Below are 21,653 nucleotides of genomic sequence, written 5' to 3'. Positions count from 1 at the left end.
ACCCCCTACCTCCATCCCTGTTAGGGGCCAGACACACCCCCTACCTCCATCCCTGTTAGGGGCCAGACACACCCCCTACCTCCATCCCTGTTAGGGGCCAGACACACCCCCTAACTCCATCCCTGTTAGGGGCCAGACACACCCCCTAACTCCATGGAGGTAGGGGGTGTGTCTGGCCCCTTTAACACTTTATCCAGTGTTCCATGATTAAAATGGAGTTAGGGGGTGTGTCTGGCCCTAATTTCACCTTTATTCCCAACAACATCAAATGTGTCGGGGCACGACCAAAAGAGCAGCGTCCCCTAGGTAAATCTGTGTCACCTTCCCAGAGCAAACTCTCCCCTGAGAGCTTTCCTTCCATAACAAGCTCTTGTTGCAGCTTGATTTTAGCATGCTCCAAATCCTGTTTAAATTCCAATTATTTGTCATACTTTACATGATCGTGCTCTCGCTTCTCACGATCGTGCTCTAGCTTCTCGCGATCGTGTTCTAGCTTCTCACGATCATGCTCTAGCTTCTCGCGATCGTGTTCTAGCTTCTCACGATCATGCTCTAGCTTCTCACGATCGTGCTCTAGATTCTCACGATCGTGCTCTAGCTTCTCATGATCGTGCTCTAGCTGTAACAGAAGCAGTTATTTCTGCTGTTTAAAAGAAGACCACTAGGGCTAACAGATGGAGCAGCCATTGTAATGAAACAGGGAGACGGCGAGAGGTAACTTCATCAGATTGACCTTCAATATCAACCTAATATAATTGTTTAGACTGGTAGTGTTCAGCAATCTTCAACAGCTGTTCTTCAGTACATAATTCTAACAGTTCCTCTGATGGAAAGCGAATGAACGTGTCTAAGTAAGTCGCCATAGTCACTAGAAATACAAAAAAAATATCTCGCTCTTCCCCTCTGCTGAGCACACCAGACCGGACCACAAGAGAACTGACAATCACGCTGGGCACCACAGAAGAGATAAATATATGGAGCTTCCCATAAAACCTACAGTAACTCAACCCTAGTCTTCCATAAAACCTACAGTAACTCAACCCTAGTCTTCCATAAAACCTACAGTAACTCAACCCTAGTCTTCCATAAAACCTACAGTAACTCAACCCTAGTCTTCCATAAAACCTACAGTAACTCAACCCTAGTCTTCCATAAAACCTACAGTAACTCAACCCTAGTCTTCCATAAAACCTACAGTAACTCAACCCTAGTCTTCCATAAAACCTACAGTAACTCAACCCTAGTCTTCCATAAAACCTACAGTAACTCAACCCTAGTCTCCCATAAAACCTACAGTAACTCAACCCTAGTCTTCCATAAAACCTACAGTAACTCAACCCTAGTCTTCCATAAAACCTACAGTAACTCAACCCTAGTCTTCCATAAAACCTACAGTAACTCAACCCTAGTCTTCCATAAAACCTATAGTAACTCAACCCTAGTCTTCCATAAAACCTACAGTAACTCAACCCTAGTCTTCCATAAAACCTACAGTAACTCAACCAAAGTCTTCCATAAAACCTACAGTAACTCAACCCTAGTCTTCCATAAAACCTACAGTAACTCAACCCTAGTCTTCCATAAAACCTACAGTAACTCAACCCTAGTCTTCCATAAAACCTACAGTAACTCAACCCTAGTCTTCCATAAAACCTACAGTAACTCAACCCAAGTCTTCCATAAAACCTACAGTAACTCAACCCTAGTCTTCCATAAAACCTACAGTAACTCAACCCTAGTCTTCCATAAAACCTACAGTAACTCAACCCTAGTCTTCCATAAAACCTACAGTAACTCAACCCTAGTCTTCCATAAAACCTACAATAACTCAACCCTAGTCTTCCATAAAACCTACAATAACTCAACCCTAGTCTTCCATAAAACCTACAGTAACTCAACCCTAGTCTTCCATAAAACCTACAGTAACTCAACCCTAGTCTTCCATAAAACCTACAGTAACTCAACCCTAGTCTTCCATAAAACCTACAGTAACTCAACCAAAGTCTTTCATAAAACCTACAGTAACTCAACCCTAGTCTTCCATAAAACCTACAGTAACTCAACCCTAGTCTTCCATAAAACCTACAGTAACTCAACCCTAGTCTTCCATAAAACCTACAGTAACTCAACCCTAGTCTTCCATAAAACCTACAGTAACTCAACCAAAGTCTTCCATAAAACCTACAGTAACTCAACCCTAGTCTTCCATAAAACCTACAGTAACTCAACCCTAGTCTTCCATAAAACCTACAGTAACTCAACCCTAGTCTTCCATAAAACCTACAGTAACTCAACCCTAGTCTTCCATAAAACCTACAGTAACTCAACCCTAGTCTTCCATAAAACCTACAGTAACTCAACCCTAGTATTCCATGAAACCTACAGTAACTCAACCCTAGTCTTCCATAAAACCTACAGTAACTCAACCCTAGTCTTCCATAAAACCTACAGTAACTCAACCCTAGTCTTCCATAAAACCTACAGTAACTCAACCCTAGTCTTCCATAAAACCTACAGTAACTCAACCCTAGTCTTCCATAAAACCTACAGTAACTCAACCCTAGTCTTCCATAAAACCTACAGTAACTCAACCAAAGTCTTCCATAAAACCTACAGTAACTCAACCCTAGTCTTCCATAAAACCTACAGTAACTCAACCCTAGTCTTCCATAAAACCTACAGTAACTCAACCCTAGTCTTCCATAAAACCTACAGTAACTCAACCCTAGTCTTCCATAAAACCTACAGTAACTCAACCCTAGTCTTCCATAAAACCTACAGTAACTCAACCCTAGTCTTCCATAAAACCTACAGTAACTCAACCCTAGTCTTCCATAAAACCTACAATAACTCAACCCTAGTCTTCCATAAAACCTACAGTAACTCAACCCTAGTCTTCCATAAAACCTACAGTAACTCAACCCTAGTCTTCCATAAAACCTACAGTAACTCAACCCTAGTCTTCCATAAAACCTACAGTAACTCAACCCTAGTCTTCCATAAAACCTACAGTAACTCAACCAAAGTCTTCCATAAAACCTACAGTAACTCAACCCTAGTCTTCCATAAAACCTACAGTAACTCAACCCTAGTCTTCCATAAAACCTACAGTAACTCAACCCTAGTCTTCCATAAAACCTACAGTAACTCAACCCTAGTCTTCCATAAAACCTACAGTAACTCAACCCTAGTCTTCCATAAAACCTACAGTAACTCAACCCTAGTATTCCATAAAACCTACAGTAACTCAACCCTAGTCTTCCATAAAACCTACAGTAACTCAACCCTAGTCTTCCATAAAACCTACAGTAACTCAACCCTAGTCTTCCATAAAACCTACAGTAACTCAACCCTAGTCTTCCATAAAACCTACAGTAACTCAACCCTAGTCTTCCATAAAACCTACAGTAACTCAACCCTAGTCTTCCATAAAACCTACAGTAACTCAACCCTAGTCTTCCATAAAACCTACAGTAACTCAAACCTAGTCTTCGTGCGGATTTGCGGTGGGTAATTACACACTGTAGTCTACTGGCAAAGGAAAAATTAATTAATTAATTAAAACACGCAGCATGCTGGCAGATTCACCCAAGCCACGGATGTGCCCCCGAGACAACTGCTCCGTCCACAGACACTACACAAAAATAAACAAAATAACCATGCCCAACGTATTCCAAAGTGAAACACATCACTAAGCCTAACAGGGGAAAAATAAAGGCTATAGCTCCAGGTAGCAAGTGTCACTACCCTACCCAAATCTCCCACTGAGATACACAGCCGATTGTACTCACCTCAGACCGGTGTCCCAACAGTGAGTAGATCAAGAGTCTCCAGCCTGGGCAGGGGCCTGGAAACTAACCAATATACTCTCCAACGCAGCACACAACCAACTATCCACCGCAGTGGCAAGTTTCCCAAACAAAGGCAACCAACACTGGGCCTACCAAACATTACAACTCAAAAGCTGTAACGAAAGTTACCAAGCACCTACAGAGTTCTCAAACAGTAACTCCACATTTTCTCCCAAACACAACTCATACTAGTATTAGTCCTTCATAATGCAACAAAGTGCTATATGCCAAAATGTCTAGGAACCAACCTTAAATCCCAGACGAGCCCTCACTTGTCACGAACCGGCTCGAAGTTCGTAACAAAAAAGGGAGACAACGTGGAGATAAGGAATAACAATATATTTATTAATGGAAGTAAACTAAATACAATGAACAACGGTGTGTGTGTGTAGTCAGTAATGTAAGTGAGTGTTTGCGTGCATAAATGTGATAATGAGGGGTGTTGAAAGGTGCCAAAGCAACCTGCCAACTGCCACAACCAAACTCTATCCGTGTGTCTGCATGGAGAGACTCTCTCCAATAAAATGGGGAAGAGGTGTATTTATCCCGGGACACACCCGAGCCCAGGTGTGTCCCATTTTGCTGACGACCCTCCCGGCTCCGCCCACCGACCTCCTATTAAGGGGAACAAGAGCAAAGAGAAAGAATTTGGCAGACTGAGTGGGAGGGTTGTCACAGTTGAATGGCCTGACTGGAAACTGTGATATGTGGTGGTTTTACCTAACTTAGTTGAATGGCCTGACTGTAAATATTTCTGCATGAGAGCGTCTGCTAAATGACATGAAACTACAGGAGCCTGGTAGCCAGGACTATAGGAGACAGCAGCTGAATGCTCCCATGTAGTGGTGACAACTGGCAATGACAGACAGATTCTCAGTCCTCATCCTGCTCCAGAGTAACAGAGCAAGGTACAGAGAAGGATCATTTAATGAATACCTGTGTGAAGACCTGGGGGAACTATAGCTACATATTTAGATTCAAATTACCTGGGGGAACGATAGCTAAACATTTAGATTCAAATGAAAATCTGTTTTTTCTTACTGTGTGTGTGTAGCTCCAGACGGGCGGTACAGGGGAACAGGTCTGGTAGATGTACTGAGGGAGCTACTTCGTGACGAGGGGCCCAGAGCACTCTATAAAGGATCCAACGCCGTGTTCCTCAGAGCCTTCCCTGCCAACGCGGTAGACAACCTATTACAAGCCCTATAGCCACACCACCCCACCAATCAGCATTTAGTACCACACCACCCCACCTATCAACATTTAGTACCACACCACCCCACCTATCAGCATTTAGTACCACACCACCCCACCTATCAACATTTAGTACTACACCACCCCACCTATCAGCATTTTGTACCACATCACCTATCAGCATTTAGTACCACATCACCCCACCTATCAGCATTTAGTACCACACCACCCCACCTATCAGCATTTAGTACCACACCACCCCACCTATCAACATTTAGTACCACACCACTCCACCTATCAGCATTTAGTACCACACCACCCCACCTATCAACATTTAGTACCACCCCACCTATCAGCATTTAGTACCACACCACCTATCAGCATTTAGTACCACCCCACCCCACCAATCAGCATTTAGTACCACATCACCTATCAGCATTTAGTACCACACCACCCCACCTATCAACATTTAGTACCACACCACCCCACCTATCAGCATTTTGTACCACACCACACCTATCAGCATTTAGTACCACATCACCTATCAGCATCTAGTACCACACCACCCCACCAATCAGCATTTTGTACCACACCAACCCACCTATCAACATTTAGTACCACACCACCCCACCTATCAGCATTTAGTACCACACCACCCCACCTATCAGCATTTAGTACCACACCACCCCACCTATCAGCATTTTGTACCACACCAACCCACCTATCAACATTTAGTACCACACCAACCCACCAATCAGCATTTAGTACCACACCACCCCACCTATCAGCATTTTGTACCACACCAACCCACCTATTAGCATTTAGCACCACACCACCCCACCAATCACCATTTGAAAAGGTCAAATAGGGGGTGCTTATATTTGTCCTGTTTCACTACTGGGCAGTTTCAAAGACAGAGTTCAATTTAAATCAGGACCAGGCTAATTCTACTTAAATGAATCTAGATAAAACAATGGCTTTCTGAGCCGTTTAACTTCAGATTAATTATTGCTAGACTAGGGAGTCCCAGACTAAGGAAAGTAAGGACTAACCAGTTCATCTTTGTGAAGCTTGATTTGGTTAATGTTCTGATCTGAGGATGCTCCAGAAACCAGGCATGGGACACCCCAGTAAGACCAGAGACAGATGAGCTGGGGGACTGGTGGAGGACCCCCAGAAAGACCAGAGACAGATGAGCTGGGAGACTGGTGGAGGAACCCCAGTAAGACCAGAGGAGCTGGGTCCAGAGACAGATGAGATCAGGCCAGAGACAGATGAGCTGGGGGACTGGTGGAGGACCCCCAGTAAGACCAGAGGAGCTGGGGAAATGGTGGAGGTCCCCCAGTCAGGCCAGAGACAGATGAACTGGGGGACAGGTGGAGGACCCCCAGTAAGACCAGAGGAGCTGGGGGACTGGTGGAGGACCCCCAGTAAGACCAGAGGAGCTGGGGAAATGGTGGAGGTCCCCCAATCAGGCCAGAGACAGATGAGCTGGGAGACTGGTGGAGGACCCCCAGTCAAGCCAGAGACAGATGAGCTGGGAGACTGGTGGAGGACCCCCAGTCAAGCCAGAGACAGATGAACTGGGGGACTGGTGGAGGACCCCCAGTAAGACCAGAGGAGCTGGGGGACTAGTGGATGACCCCAAGTAAGACCAGAGGAGCTGGGGAACTGGTGGAGGACCCCCAATCAGGCCAGAGACAGATGAGCTGGGAGACTGGTGGAGGAACCCCAGTAAGACCAGAGGAGTTGGGGGACTGGTGGAGGACCCCCAGTAAGACCAGAGGAGCTGGGGAACTGGTGGAGGACCCCCAGTCAGGCCAGAGACAGATGAACTGGGGGACTGGTGGAGGACCCCCAGTAAGACCAGAGGAGCTGGGGGACTGGTGGAGGACTCCCAGTAAGACCAGAGGAGCTGGGGAACTGGTGGAGGACCCCCAGTCAGGCCAGAGACAGATGAACTGGGAGACTGGTGGAGGACCCCCAGTAAGACCAGAGGAGCTGGGGGACTGGTGGAGGACCCCCGGTAAGACCAGAGGAGCTGGGGCCAGAGACAGATGAGATCAGGCCAGAGACAGATGAGCTGGGGGACTGGTGGAGGACCCCCAGTAAGACAAGAGGAGCTGGGGGACTGGTGGAGGACCCCCAGTAAGACCAGAGGAGCTGGGGAAATGGTGGAGGTCCCCCAATCAGGCCAGAGACACATGAGCTGGGAGACTGGTGGAGGACCCCCAGTCAAGCCAGAGACATATGAGCTGGGAGACTGGTGGAGGACCCCCAGTCAAGCCAGAGACAGATGAACTGGGGGACTGGTGGAGGACCCACAGTAAGACCAGAGGAGCTGGGGAACTGGTGGAGGTCCCCCAATCAGGCCAGAGACAGATGAGCTGGGAGACAGGTGGAGGACCCCCAGTCAAGCCAGAGACAGATGAACTGGGGGACTGGTGGAGGACCCCCAGTAAGACCAGAGGAGCTGGGGGACTGGTGGAGGACCCCCAGTAAGACCAGAGGAGCTGGGGGACTGGTGGAGGACTCCCAGTAAGACCAGAGGAGCTGGGGAACTGGTGGAGGACCCCCAGTCAGGCCAGAGACAGATGAACTGGGAGACTGGTGGAGGACCCCCAGTAAGACCAGAGGAGCTGGGGGACTGGTGGAGGACCCCCGGTAAGACCAGAGGAGCTGGGGCCAGAGACAGATGAGATCAGGCCAGAGACAGATGAGCTGGGGGACTGGTGGAGGACCCCCAGTAAGACCAGAGGAGCTGGGGGACTGGTGGAGGACCCCCAGTAAGACCAGAGGAGCTGGGGAAATGGTGGAGGTCCCCCAATCAGGCCAGAGACAGATGAGCTGGGAGACTGGTGGAGGACCCCCAGTCAAGCCAGAGACATATGAGCTGGGAGACTTATGGAGGACCCCCAGTCAAGCCAAAGACAGATGAACTGGGGGACTGGTGGAGGACCCACAGTAAGACCAGAGGAGCTGGGGAACTGGTGGAGGTCCCCCAATCAGGCCAGAGACAGATTTGCTGGGAGACTGGTGGTGGACCCCCAGTCAAGCCAGAGACAGATGGGCTGGGAGACTGGTGGAGGACCCCCAGTCAAGCCAGAGACAGATGAGCTGGGGGACTGGTGGAGGACCCCCAGTAAGACCAGAGGAGCTGGGGGACTGGTGGAGGACCCCCAGTAAGACCAGAGGAGCTGGGGAAATGGTGGAGGTCCCCCAATCAGGCCAGAGACAGATGAGCTGGGAGACTGGTGGAGGACCCCCAGTCAAGCCAGAGACATATGAGCTGGGAGACGTATGGAGGACCCCCAGTCAAGCCAAAGACAGATGAACTGGGGGACTGGTGGAGGACCCACAGTAAGACCAGAGGAGCTGGGGAACTGGTGGAGGTCCCCCAATCAGGCCAGAGACAGATTTGCTGGGAGACTGGTGGTGGACCCCCAGTCAAGCCAGAGACAGATGGGCTGGGAGACTGGTGGAGGACCCCCAGTCAAGCCAGAGACAGATGAACTGGGGGACTGGTGGAGGACCCCCAGTAAGACCAGAGGAGCTGGGGGACTAGTGGATGACCCTCAGTAAGACCAGAGGAGCTGGGGGACTAGTGCAGGACCCCCAGTAAGACCAGAGGAGCTGGGGAACTGGTGGAGGACCCCCAGTCAGGCCAGAGACAGATGAGCTGGGGGACTGGTGGAGACCCCCAGTAAGACCAGAGGAGCTGGGGGACTAGTGGAGGACCCCCAGTAAGACCAGAGGAGCTAGGGGACTGGTGGAGGACCCTCAGTAAGACCAGAGGCAGATGGGGGACTGGTGGAGGACCCCCAGTAAGACCAGAGGAGCTGGGGGACTGGTGGAAGACCCCCAGTTAGACCAGAGAAAGATGAGCTGGGGGACTGGTGGAGGACCCCCAGTAAGACCAGAGAAAGATGAGCTGGGGGACTGGTGGAGGACCCCCAGTTAGACCAGAGGAGCTGGGGAACTGGTGGAGGACACCCAGTCAGGCCAGAGACAGATGAGCTGGGGGACTGGTGGAGGACCCTCAGTAAAATTTAGAGTAGCTGGGGGACTGGTGGAGGACCCCCAGTAAGACAAGAGGCAGATGGGGGACTGGTGGAGGACCCCCAGTAAGACCAGAGGAGCTGGGGGACTGGTGGAAGACCCCCAGTTAGACCAGAGACAGATGAGCTGGGGGACAGGTGGAAGACCCCCAGTTAGACCAGAGAAAGATGAGCTGGGGGACTGGTGGAGGACCCCCAGTAAGACCAGAGAAAGATGAGCTGGGGGACTGGTGGAGGACCCCCAGTTAGACCAGAGGAGCTGGGGAACTGGTGGAGGACCCCCAGTCAGGCCAGAGACAGATGAGCTGGGGGACTGGTGGAGGACCCACAGTAAGACCAGAGGAGCTGGGGGACTAGTGGATGACCCCAAGTAAGACCAGAGGAGCTGGGGAACTGGTGGAGGACCCCCAATCAGGCCAGAGACAGATGAGCTGGGAGACTGGTGGAGGGCCCCCAGTCAAGCCAGAGACAGATGAGCTGGGAGACTGGTGGAGGACCCCCAGTCAAGCCAGAGACAGATGAACTGGGGGACTGGTGGAGGACCCACAGTAAGACCAGAGCAGTTGGGGGACTAGTGGATGACCCCAAGTAAGACCAGAGGAGCTGGGGAACTGGTGGAGGACCCCCAATCAGGCCAGAGACAGATGAGCTGGGAGACTGGTGGAGGAACCCCAGTAAGACCAGAGGAGCTGGGGGACTGGTGGAGGACCCCCAGTAAGACCAGAGGAGCTGGGGAACTGGTGGAGGACCCCCAGTCAGGCCAGAGACAGATGAGCTGGGGGACTGGTGGAGGACCCCCAGTAAGACCAGAGGAGCTGGGGGACTGGTGGAGGTCCCCCAGTAAGACCAGAGGAGCTGGGGAAATGGTGGAGGTCCCCCAATCAGGCCAGAGACAGATGAGCTGGGAGACTGGTGGTGGACCCCCAGTCAAGCCAGAGACAGATGGGCTGGGAGACTGGTGGAGGACCCCCAGTCAAGCCAGAGACAGATGAACTGGGGGACTGGTGGAGGACCCCCAGTAAGACCAGAGGAGCTGGGGGACTAGTGGATGACCCTCAGTAAGACCAGAGGAGCTGGGGGACTAGTGCAGGACCCCCAGTAAGACCAGAGGAGCTGGGGAACTGGTGGAGGACCCCCAGTCAGTCCAGAGACAGATGAGCTGGGGGACTGGTGGAGACCCCCAGTAAGACCAGAGGAGCTGGGGGAGTAGTGGAGGACCCCCAGTAAGACCAAAGGAGCTAGGGGACTGGTGGAGGACCCTCAGTAAGACCAGAGGATCTGGGGGACTGGTGGAGGACACCCAGTCAGGCCAGAGACAGATGAGCTGGGGGACTGGTGGAGGACCCCCAGTAAAATTTAGAGTAGCTGGGGGACTGGTGGAGGACCCCCAGTCAAGCCAGAGACAGATGAGCTGGGAGACTGGTGGAGGACCCCCAATTCAAGCCAGAGACAGATGAACTGGGGGACTGGTGGAGGACCCACAGTAAGACCAGAGGAGTTAGGGGACTAGTGGATGACCCCAAGTAAGACCAGAGGAGCTGGGGAACTGGTGGAGGACCCCCAATCAGGCCAGAGACAGATGAGCTGGGAGACTGGTGGAGGAACCCCAGTAAGACCAGAGGAGCTGGGGGACTGGTGGAGGACCCCCAGTAAGACCAGAGGAGCTGGGGGACTGGTGGAGGTCCCCCAATCAGGCCAGAGACAGATGAGCTGGGAGACTGGTGGTGGACCCCCAGTCAAGCCAGAGACAGATGGGCTGGGAGACTGGTGGAGGACCCCCAGTCAAGCCAGAGACAGATGAGCTGGGGGACTGGTGGAGGACCCCCAGTAAGACCAGAGGAGCTGGGGGACTGGTGGAGGACCCCCAGTAAGACCAGAGGAGCTGGGGGACTGGTGGAGGTCCCCCAATCAGGCCAGAGACAGATGAACTGGGGGACTGGTGGAGGACCCCCAGCAAAACCAGAGGAGTTGGGGGACTAGTGGATGACCCTCAGTAAGACCAGAGGAGCTGGGGGACTAGTGCAGGACCCCCAGTAAGACCAGAGGAGCTGGGGAACTGGTGGAGGACCCCCAGTCAGTCCAGAGACAGATGAGCTGGGGGACTGGTGGAGACCCCCAGTAAGACCAGAGGAGCTGGGGGAGTAGTGGAGGACCCCCAGTAAGACCAAAGGAGCTAGGGGACTGGTGGAGGACCCTCAGTAAGACCAGAGGATCTGGGGGACTGGTGGAGGACACCCAGTCAGGCCAGAGACAGATGAGCTGGGGGACTGGTGGAGGACCCCCAGTAAAATTTAGAGTAGCTGGGGGACTGGTGGAGGACCCCCAGTAAGACAAGAGGCAGATGGGGGACTGGTGGAGGACCCCCAGTAAGACCAGAGGAGCTGGGGGACTGGTGGAAGACCCCCAGTTAGACCAGAGACAGATGAGCTGGGGGACAGGTGGAAGACCCCCAGTTAGACCAGAGAAAGATGAGCTGGGGGACTGGTGGAGGACCCCCAGTAAGACCAGAGAAAGCTGAGCTGGGGGACTGGTGGAGGACCCCCAGTAAGACCAGAGGAGCTGGGGGACTGGTGGAAGACCCCCAGTTAGACCAGAGACAGATGAGCTGGGGGACAGGTGGAAGACCCCCAGTTAGACCAGAGAAAGATGAGCTGGGGGACTGGTGGAGGACCCCCAGTAAGACCAGAGAAAGATGAGCTGGGGGACTGGTGGAGGACCCCCAGTTAGACCAGAGGAGCTGGGGAACTGGTGGAGGACCCCCAGTAAGACCAGAGGAGCTGGGGGACTAGTGGATGACCCCAAGTAAGACCAGAGGAGCTGGGGAACTGGTGGAGGACCCCCAATCAGGCCAGAGACAGATGAGCTGGGAGACTGGTGGAGGACCCCCAGTCAAGCCAGAGACAGATGAGCTGGTAGACTGGTGGAGGACCCCCAGTCAAGCCAGAGACAGATGAGCTGGGAGACTGGTGGAGGAACCCCAGTAAGACCAGAGGAGCTGGGGGACTGGTGGAGGACCCCCAGTAAGACCAGAGGAGCTGGGGAACTGGTGGAGGACCCCCAGTCAGGCCAGAGACAGATGAACTGGGGGACTGGTGGAGGACCCCCAGTAAGACCAGAGGAGCTGGGGGACTGGTGGAGGACCCCCAGTAAGACCAGAGGAGCTGGGTAAATGGTGGAGGTCCCCCAATCAGGCCAGAGACAGATGAGCTGGGAGACTGGTGGTGGACCCCCAGTAAGACCAGAGGAGCTGGGGGACTAGTGGAGGACCCCCAGTAAGACCAGAGGAGCTAGGGGACTGGTGGAGGACCCTCAGTAAGACCAGAGGATCTGGGGGACTGGTGGAGGACACCCAGTCAGGCCAGAGACAGATGAGCTGGGAGACTGGTGGAGGACCCCCAGTCAAGCCAGAGACAGATGAACTGGGGGACTGGTGGAGGACCCCCAGTAAGACCAGAGGAGTTGGGGGACTAGTGGATGACCCTCAGTAAGACCAGAGGAGCTGGGGGACTAGTGCAGGACCCCCAGTAAGACCAGAGGAGCTGGGGAACTGGTGGAGGACCCCCAGTCAGTCCAGAGACAGATGAGCTGGGGGACTGGTGGAGACCCCCAGTAAGACCAGAGGAGCTGGGGGAGTAGTGGAGGACCCCCAGTAAGACCAAAGGAGCTAGGGGACTGGTGGAGGACCCTCAGTAAGACCAGAGGATCTGGGGGACTGGTGGAGGACACCCAGTCAGGCCAGAGACAGATGAGCTGGGGGACTGGTGGAGGACCCCCAGTAAAATTTAGAGTAGCTGGGGGACTGGTGGAGGACCCCCAGTAAGACAAGAGGCAGATGGGGGACTGGTGGAGGACCCCCAGTAAGACCAGAGGAGCTGGGGGACTGGTGGAAGACCCCCAGTTAGACCAGAGACAGATGAGCTGGGGGACAGGTGGAAGACCCCCAGTTAGACCAGAGAAAGATGAGCTGGGGGACTGGTGGAGGACCCCCAGTAAGACCAGAGAAAGATGAGCTGGGGGACTGGTGGAGGACCCCCAGTAAGACCAGAGGAGCTGGGGGACTGGTGGAAGACCCAGAGTTAGACCAGAGACAGATGAGCTGGGGGACAGGTGGAAGACCCCCAGTTAGACCAGAGAAAGATGAGCTGGGGGACTGGTGGAGGACCCCCAGTAAGACCAGAGAAAGATGAGCTGGGGGACTGGTGGAGGACCCTCAGTTAGACCAGAGGAGCTGGGGAACTGGTGGAGGACCCCCAGTAAGACCAGAGGAGCTGGGGGACTAGTGGATGACCCCCAGTAAGACCAGAGGAGCTGGGGGACTGGTGGAGGACCCCCTGTAAGACCAGAGGAGCTGGGGAACTGGTGGAGGACCCCCAGTCAGGCCAGAGACAGATGAACTGGGGGACTGGTGGAGGACCCCCAGTAAGACCAGAGGAGCTGGGGGACTGGTGGAGGACCCCCAGTAAGACCAGAGGAGCTGGGTAAATGGTGGAGGACCCCCAGTCAAGCCAGAGACAGATGAGCTGGGAGACTGGTGGAGGAACCCCAGTAAGACCAGAGGAGCTGGGGGACTGGTGGAGGACCCCCAGTAAGACCAGAGGAGCTGGGGAACTGGTGGAGGACCCCCAGTCAGGCCAGAGACAGATGAACTGGGGGACTGGTGGAGGACCCCCAGTAAGACCAGAGGAGCTGGGGGACTGGTGGAGGACCCCCAGTAAGACCAGAGGAGCTGGGTAAATGGTGGAGGTCCCCCAATCAGGCCAGAGACAGATGAGCTGGGAGACTGGTGGTGGACCCCCAGTAAGACCAGAGGAGCTGGGGGACTAGTGGAGGACCCCCAGTAAGACCAGAGGAGCTAGGGGACTGGTGGAGGACCCTCAGTAAGACCAGAGGATCTGGGGGACTGGTGGAGGACACCCAGTCAGGCCAGAGACAGATGAGCTGGGGGACTGGTGGAGGACCCCCAGTAAAATTTAGAGTAGCTGGGGGACTGGTGGAGGACCCCCAGTAAGACAAGAGGCAGATGGGGGACTGGTGGAGGACCCCCAGTAAGACCAGAGGAGCTGGGGGACTGGTGGAGGACCCCCAGTAAGACCAGAGGATCTGGGGGACTGGTGGAGGACACCCAGTTAGACCAGAGACAGATGAGCTGGGGGACTGGTGGAGGACCCCCAGTAAGACCAGAGGAGCTGGGGGACTGGTGGAGGACCCCCAGTAAGACCAGAGGAGCTGGGGAAATGGTGGAGGTCCCCCAATCAGGCCAGAGACAGATGAGCTGGGAGACTGGAGGTGGACCCCCAGTCAAGCCAGAGACAGATGAGCTGGGAGACTGGTGGAGGACCCCCAGTCAAGCCAGAGACAGATGAACTGGGGGACTAGTGGATGACCCTCAGTAAGACCAGAGGAGCTGGGGGACTAGTGCAGGACCCCCAGTAAGACCAGAGGAGCTGGGGAACTGGTGGAGGACCCCCAGTCAGGCCAGAGACAGATGAGCTGGGGGACTGGTGGAGACCCCCAGTAAGACCAGGGGTGCTGGGGGACTAGTGGAGGACCCCCAGTAAGACCAGAGGAGCTAGGGGACTGGTGGATGACCCTCAGTAAGACCAGAGGATCTGGGGGACTGGTGGAGGACACCCAGTCAGGCCAGAGACAGATGAGCTGGGGGACTGGTGGAGGACCCCCAGTAAAATTTAGAGTAGCTGGGGGACTGGTGGAGGACCCCCAGTTAGACCAGAGACAGATGAGCTGGGGGACAGGTGGAAGACCCCCAGTTAGACCAGAGAAAGATGAGCTGGGGGACTGGTGGAGGACCCCCAGTAAGACCAGAGAAAGATGAGCTGGGGGACTGGTGGAGGACCCCCAGTTAGACCAGAGGAGCTGGGGAACTGGTGGAGGACCCCCAGTCAGGCCAGAGACAGATGAGCTGGGGGACTGGTGGAGGACCCACAGTAAGACCAGAGGAGCTGGGGGACTAGTGGATGACCCCAAGTAAGACCAGAGGATCTGGTGGCAGATGGGGGACTGGTGGAGGTCCCCCAGTAAGACCAGAAGCAGATGGGGGACTGGTGGAGGACCCCCACCTAGACCAGAGGAGCTGGGGGACTGGTGGAGGACCCCCAGTAAGACCAGAGGAGCTGGGGGACTGGTGGAGGACCCCCAGTAAGACCAGAGGAGCTGGGGGACTGGTGGAGGACCCCCAGTAAGACCAGAGGAGCTGGGGAAATGGTGGAGGACCCCCAATCAGGCCAGAGACAGATGAGCTGGGGGACTGGTGGAGGACCCCCAGTAAGACCAGAGGAGCTGGGGGACTGGTGGAGGACCCCCAGTAAGACCAGAGGAGCTGGGGAACTGGTGGAGGACCCACAGTCAGGCCAGAGACAGATGAGCTGGAGACTGGTGGAGGACCCCCAGTAAGACCAGAGGAGCTGGGGGACTGGTGAAGGACCCCCAGTATGACCAGAGGAGCTGGGGAACTGGTGGAGGACCCCCAGTAAGACCAGAGGAGATGGGGAACTGGTGGAGGACCCCCAGTCAGGCCAGAGACAGATGAGCTGGGGGACTGGTGGAGGACCCCCAGTAAGACCAGAGGAGCTGGGGGACTGGTGGAGGACCCCCAGTAAGACCAGAGGAGATGGGGAACTGGTGGAGGACCCCCAGTCAGGCCAGAGACAGATGAGCTGGGGGACTGGTGGAGGACCCCCAGTAAGACCAGAGGAGCTGGGGGACTGGTGGAGGACCCCCAGTAAGACCAGAGGAGCTAGGGGACTGGTGGAGGACCCTCAGTAAGACCAGAGGAGCTGGGGGACTGGTGGAGGACCCCCAGTAAGACCAGAGGAGCTGGGGAACTGGTGGAGAACCCCAGTCAGGCCAGAGACCGATGAGCTAGTGGACTGGTGGAGGACCCCCAGTAAGACCAGAGGAGCTGGGGAACTGGTGGAGGACCCCCAGTCAGGCCAGAGACAGATGAGCTGGGGGACTGGTGGAGGACCCCCAGTTAGACCAGAGTAGCTGGGGGACTGGTGGAGGACCCCCAGTTAGACCAGAGGAGCTGGGGGACTGGTGGAGGACCCCGGTGGACGATGTCATCGATGTACTTATTGATGAAGCCAGTGACTGATGTGGTATACTCCTCATTGTGATCTGAAGAATCCTGGAACATGTTCCAGTCTGTGCTACCAAAACAGTCCTGTAGTGTAGCATCTGCTTCATCTGACCACTTTTGTATTGACTGAATCACCGGTGCTTCCTTCTTTAATTTTTGCTTGAAAGCAGGAATCAGGAGGATAGAGTTATGGTCAGATTTGCCAAATGGAGGTCAAGGGAGAGCTTTGTACACATGTCTGTGTGTGGAGTAAAGGGGTCTAGAGTTTTTTCCCTCTGGTTGCACATTTAACATGCTGGTAGAAATTAGGTCAAATAGATTTAAGTTTCCCTTCATTAGAGTCCCCGGCCACTAGGAGCGCCGCCTCTGGATGAGCGTTTTTCTGTTTGCTTATGGCCTTATACAGCTCATTGAGTGTGGTCTTAGTGCCAGCATCGGTCTGTGGTGGTAAATAGACAGCTACGAAGAATATAGATTAAAACTCTCTAGGTAGATAGCGTGGTCTACAGCTTATCATGAGATACTCTACCTCAGGCGAGCAAAACCTCGAGACTTCCTTCCTTGCACCAGCTGTTGCAAATACACAGACCACCACCACTTGTCTTACCAGAGGCTGCTGTTCTATCTGGCCGATACAGTGTGTAACCCACCAGCTGTATGTTATTCATGTCGTCATTCAGCCACGACTCGGTGAAACATAAGATATTACAGTTTTTAATGTCCCGTTGATGGGATATACGTGCTTGTAGTTTGTCCACTTTATTATTGAGCGATTGTAAGTTGGCCAGTAGTACTGATGGAAAAGGCACCCTCGTTGCCGGATCCTCACAAGGCACCCGATCTCCTTCCGCGACACCGCCGTTTCCCTCTCCTGCGAATGACGGGGATGAGGGCCTGTTCGGGTGTCTGGAATACATCCTTCTCGTACGATTTTTTTTTTTGTTGTCCAGTTCAAGGTGAGTAATCTCTGTTCTGATGTCCAGAAGCTCTTTTCGGTCATAAGAGACGGTAGCAGCAACATTATGTACAAAACAAGTTACAAACAATGCGAAAAAACAACAAAATAGCACGGTTGGTTAAGAGCCCATAAAACGGCAGCCATCCCCTCCGACGCCATTTATATATCCGTCTATACAGCCAATGACTCCAGGGAAGTTCCCATAGTAATAGAACTCTACCTTGTAGTTGGCTTGGGCAGCAGCATCAGCGAAATTGATGTAATTGTCATTCAGTTCACATATAGACTTTGTGGACATTTCTGCATACAGTCAGTTCACTTACACCACACTAATCTCCTGTTTCACGATGGAAGGTTCCAGATGCCAAAAACCTCAAGGTGATCAGCAGTTGTTGGGAAGGAGGGATGGGCCTTCTCTGAAGATAGCCAGATGAAAGCCTTGGCTCAAGCAAACAAATAGATGCATTTTCTTTGTACACACGGAAAAGGTCACAGAAATTGAGTTCTTCAAAATCATTCAGTGAGTTGCTCCTGTCTTTTACCACCCTTTTCTCTGGCCTTGGAGGTGCTCTTTGATCATCATTGAAATAGTCCAGGTAATACATTTTCCTCCATTGCCAAGTTCAATCTAGGGGCCAACATCCATTAATCTGAAGTTAAGCCTCTGGCCAAGTCTTCACCTCGATCTAGATTAACTCTAATCTTCCTTCTGGAAATCAGATGTTTTAAGACTGGGGCAAGTGTGAAACTATTTGAAACCATGTCTGAGAAATGTAGTCTGAGAAATGTAGTCTAGGATTAGCCTTAATCTGTGTCCAGGAAACCGCCCTACAAATGGATAACCTGTACAAGCGTGAAATGGAAATGTGCTTTTTACATATCCCAGCTTCCCCTGCGACACTGTCAGAGAGTGGGGTCGCAGCCAGGGAACAGCCATTATTGACAGCGATCCTGGCGCAATTAGGGTTAAGTGCCTTGCTAAAGGGCAGATCGACCTATTTTTCACCTTGAAGACTCGGGAATTCGAACTACACTGACCAAAAATACAAACGCAACATGCAACAACTTCAAAGATTTTGCTGAGTTACAGTCAATAAGGAAATCGGTCAATTAAAATAATTTCATTAGGCCCTAATCTATGGATTTCACATGGAAACCTTATTTTTCCTGCTCAATGGTCTAACCGCTAGGCTACCTGCCGCCACACCAATCCACCTATCAGCATCCACCAACCCACCTATCAACACACAGTACCACACCAACCCACCTATCAACACACAGTACAACACCAACCCACCTATCAGCATCCATAACCCATCATTTTCTTTCTAGGGTTCTTTCTGCTCTGATCTTCTCTCTGTATCCCTCAGGCCTGTTTTCTAGGGTATGAATTGGCGTTAGAGTGTCTAAATTGGCTGGCTCCCACCTGGTGAAGTCTCCTGCTATGACCTGTCATTAAGAGGTTGTAACCTGCATTGACCTGTTGCTGTCTTCAGACTGGACTCTTCTCTTGATCTCAGTTTCATGCTTCCCAAATGGCACACTATTCCCTATATAGTGCACTACTTTTGCCTAGGGCCTGTAGGTAATAGGGCTCTGGTCAGTTTTGCACTATATAGGGAAAGTAGTGCACTATATAGGGAATAGGGTGATGGTTTTTGTTGTTGTATTTAACCTTTATTTAACTAGTCATGGTTTTTCATGACAACAACAATGTTAATTATTGTCCTCCTTGTTGTTAATGTGGTTCTAAAAAATATATTCACTGATGTTTCAGTTTGACATCTTGTCCTGTTTCAGTTTGTCATCTTGTCCTGTTTCAGTTTGACATCTTGTCCTGTTTCAGTTTGTCATCTTGTCCTGTTTCAGTTTGTCATCTTGTCCTGTTTCAGTTTGACATCTTGTCCTGTTTCAGTTTGACATCTTGTCCTGTTTCAGTTTGTCATCTTGTCCTGTTTCAGTTTGTCATCTTGTCCTGTTTCAGTTTGTCATCTTGTCCTGTTTCAGTTTGTCATCTTGTCCTGTTTCAGTTTGTCATCTTGTCCTGTTTCAGTTTGTCATCTTGTCCTGTTTCAGTTTGACATCTTGTCCTGTTTCAGTTTGACATCTTGTCCTGTTTCAGTCTGACATCTTGTCCTGTTTCAGTTTGACATCTTGTCCTGTTTCAGTCTGACATCTTGTCCTGTTTCAGTCTGACATCTTGTCCTGTTTCAGTTTGACATCTTGTCCTGTTTCAGTCTGACATCTTGTCCTGTTTCAGTCTGACATCTTGTCCTGTTTCAGTTTGACATCTTGTCCTGTTTCAGTCTGACATCTTGTCCTGTTTCAGTTTGACATCTTGTCCTGTTTCAGTTTGTCATCTTGTCCTATTTCAGTTTGTCATCTTGTCCTGTTTCAGTTTGTCATCTCGTCCTGTTTCAGTTTGACGTCTTGTCCTGTTTCAGTTTGACGTCTTGTCCTGTGATTCACGTCTTGTTGAAGAGAAGTTTAAACGCACAGTGAAATAATGACAATCATGATATTCATTTTAGGGGATGATTTTGACATATTTCTGTGAACCTACGGTTGTGTCTAAAAGGCACCTGATAATAGTGCACTATAATTTATATTCATTATTCATTGTTAATAGTAACAATAAAGACGTGTTTGAATGTTGAAGATTTAAAACAATTTTTTTAAATGCCTTCATTTGTCTATTGACCAATTTAGGGGTTTTGATGTACATTTTAAATGTGATATAATGTGATATAATTAATTAATTATATCCATTTATGAGCAATCCAGATTTATCTCAGAACAGGTTTTATACATTTGTTTGAATAAAGTGTAATTTGCCAAATATGACATTGCTGTGTCTATTAATGCCTAGTTTATGGGTAATTCAGGCCCTAAATTACCATTGGACACTAATCTAAGGTTTTGAGCATAGAGAGGTGTATTCTAGATTCTATTTAATTCAGGCCCTAAATTACCATTGGACACTAATCTAAGGTTTTGAGCATAGAGAGGTGTATTCTAGATTCTATTTCTACCTTTATGGTATGCTAGGAGTAGGCCACAGCTATTTTCTAGATTGTATTTCTACCTTTATGTTCTAGTATTCAATAAGTTTATTCTGTCTTTTTGCTGGAGGCATAGTTGCGGGAAGATCTTTGGGGCAGGAGGTGCTGCGATTTGTTTCACAGACAGACGGCTACATCAGTCTGCTAATACAGGACTAATAAAGGCCCAGTGCACTACTTTTGTGAAAAGAATAAACCTTAATTCTCATCTTTCAGGGGTGCTGCAGCACCATAATATGGAGGTCCAAAGCTGCCATAATTACAATGAAATAAAACATTCATTAGCAAGGAAATACAAAAATACTGACTAAAATGTATTCATTTTCTCTTTATCTGTAATAATTGTTCAATTACAAATGTATTAAAACTTTAATCAATTTATATATTCATTCATTTAATATAGTTCCGTATTTCTTCCTCCCATATGAGAATGAGGGGGTGTCAATCAAACGTCTAGGAGAGGTATCTACTAGAGGTCGGCCAATTAATCGGAACGTCCTATTTCAAGTTTTCATAACAATCGGAAATCGGTATTTTGGGGCGACGATTTTGCAGATTTTTTTATATATATTTTTTTTAATTAGGCAAGTCAGTTAAGAACACATTCTTATTTTCAATGATGGCCTAGGAACGTTGTGCCTCGTTTAGGGGCAGAACAACAGATTTTTACCTTGTCAGCTTGGGGGATCCAATCTTGCAACCTTACAGTTAACTAGTCCGACGCTCGAACCACCTGATTACATTTTTATTTTTTTATTTTTTATACAGCCCTTCGTACGTCAGCTGATATCTCAAAGTGCTGTACAGAAACCCAGCCTAAAACCCCAAACATAAAGCAATGCAGGTGTACTGGCTGTGCCTGGTGGAGATTATAACAGAACATAGCCAAGATGTTCAAATGTTCATAAATGACCAGCATGGTCCAATAATAATAAGGCAGAACAGTTGAAACTGGAGCAGCAGCACGGCCAGGTGGACTGCGGACAGCAAGGAGTCATCATGTCAGGTAGTCCTGAGGCATGGTCCTAGGGCTCAGGTCCTCCGAGAGAGAGAAAGAAAGAGAGAAAGAGAGAATTAGAGAGAGCACACTTAAATTCACACAGGACACCGAATAGGACAGGAGAAGTACTCCAGGTATAACAAACTGACCCTAGCCCCCCGACACATAAACTACTGCAGCATAAATACTGGAGGCTGAGACAGGAGGAGTCAGGAGACACTGTGGCCCCATCCGAGGACACCCCCGGACAGGGCCAAACAGGAAGGAATATAACCCCACCCACTTTGCCAAAGCACAGCCCCCACACCACTAGAGGGATATCTTCAACCACCAACTTACAATCCTGAGACAAGGCTGAGTATAGCCCACAAAGATCTCCTCCACGGCACAACCCAAGGAGGGGCGCCAACCCAGACAGGAAGATCACATCA

At 51.1% G+C, this 21,653-nt stretch overlaps 1 protein-coding gene across 2 annotated transcripts in view; it reads left to right on the top strand.

The window, feature by feature from the left end:
• The window catches only part of LOC110532875 (mitochondrial carnitine/acylcarnitine carrier protein), a 43,486-nt gene extending 23,852 nt beyond the window's left edge, over positions 1-19,634 (top strand). Inside the window, exons 8-10 of one of the 2 annotated variants that reach the window (XR_005053415.1) lie at positions 4,906-5,033; positions 18,531-18,701; positions 18,791-19,634. Coding sequence is in view for 1 of the 2 variants with exons in the window: in XM_036989143.1 (XP_036845038.1) it covers positions 4,906-5,033; positions 18,531-18,593 (191 nt within the window). In the remaining variant the exon portion in view is untranslated. Of the gene's footprint in view, positions 1-4,905; positions 5,034-18,530 lie in introns of both variants that reach the window. The other variant, XM_036989143.1, reaches the window with a different exon arrangement.
• Positions 19,635-21,653: the final 2,019 nt, after the last annotated feature.

The sequence above is a fragment of the Oncorhynchus mykiss genome, chromosome 9 (genome assembly GCF_013265735.2).
Source record: "Oncorhynchus mykiss isolate Arlee chromosome 9, USDA_OmykA_1.1, whole genome shotgun sequence".
Taxonomy (NCBI): Eukaryota; Metazoa; Chordata; class Actinopteri; order Salmoniformes; family Salmonidae; genus Oncorhynchus; species Oncorhynchus mykiss.
This window is presented reverse-complemented; position numbering and strand designations above follow the sequence as displayed.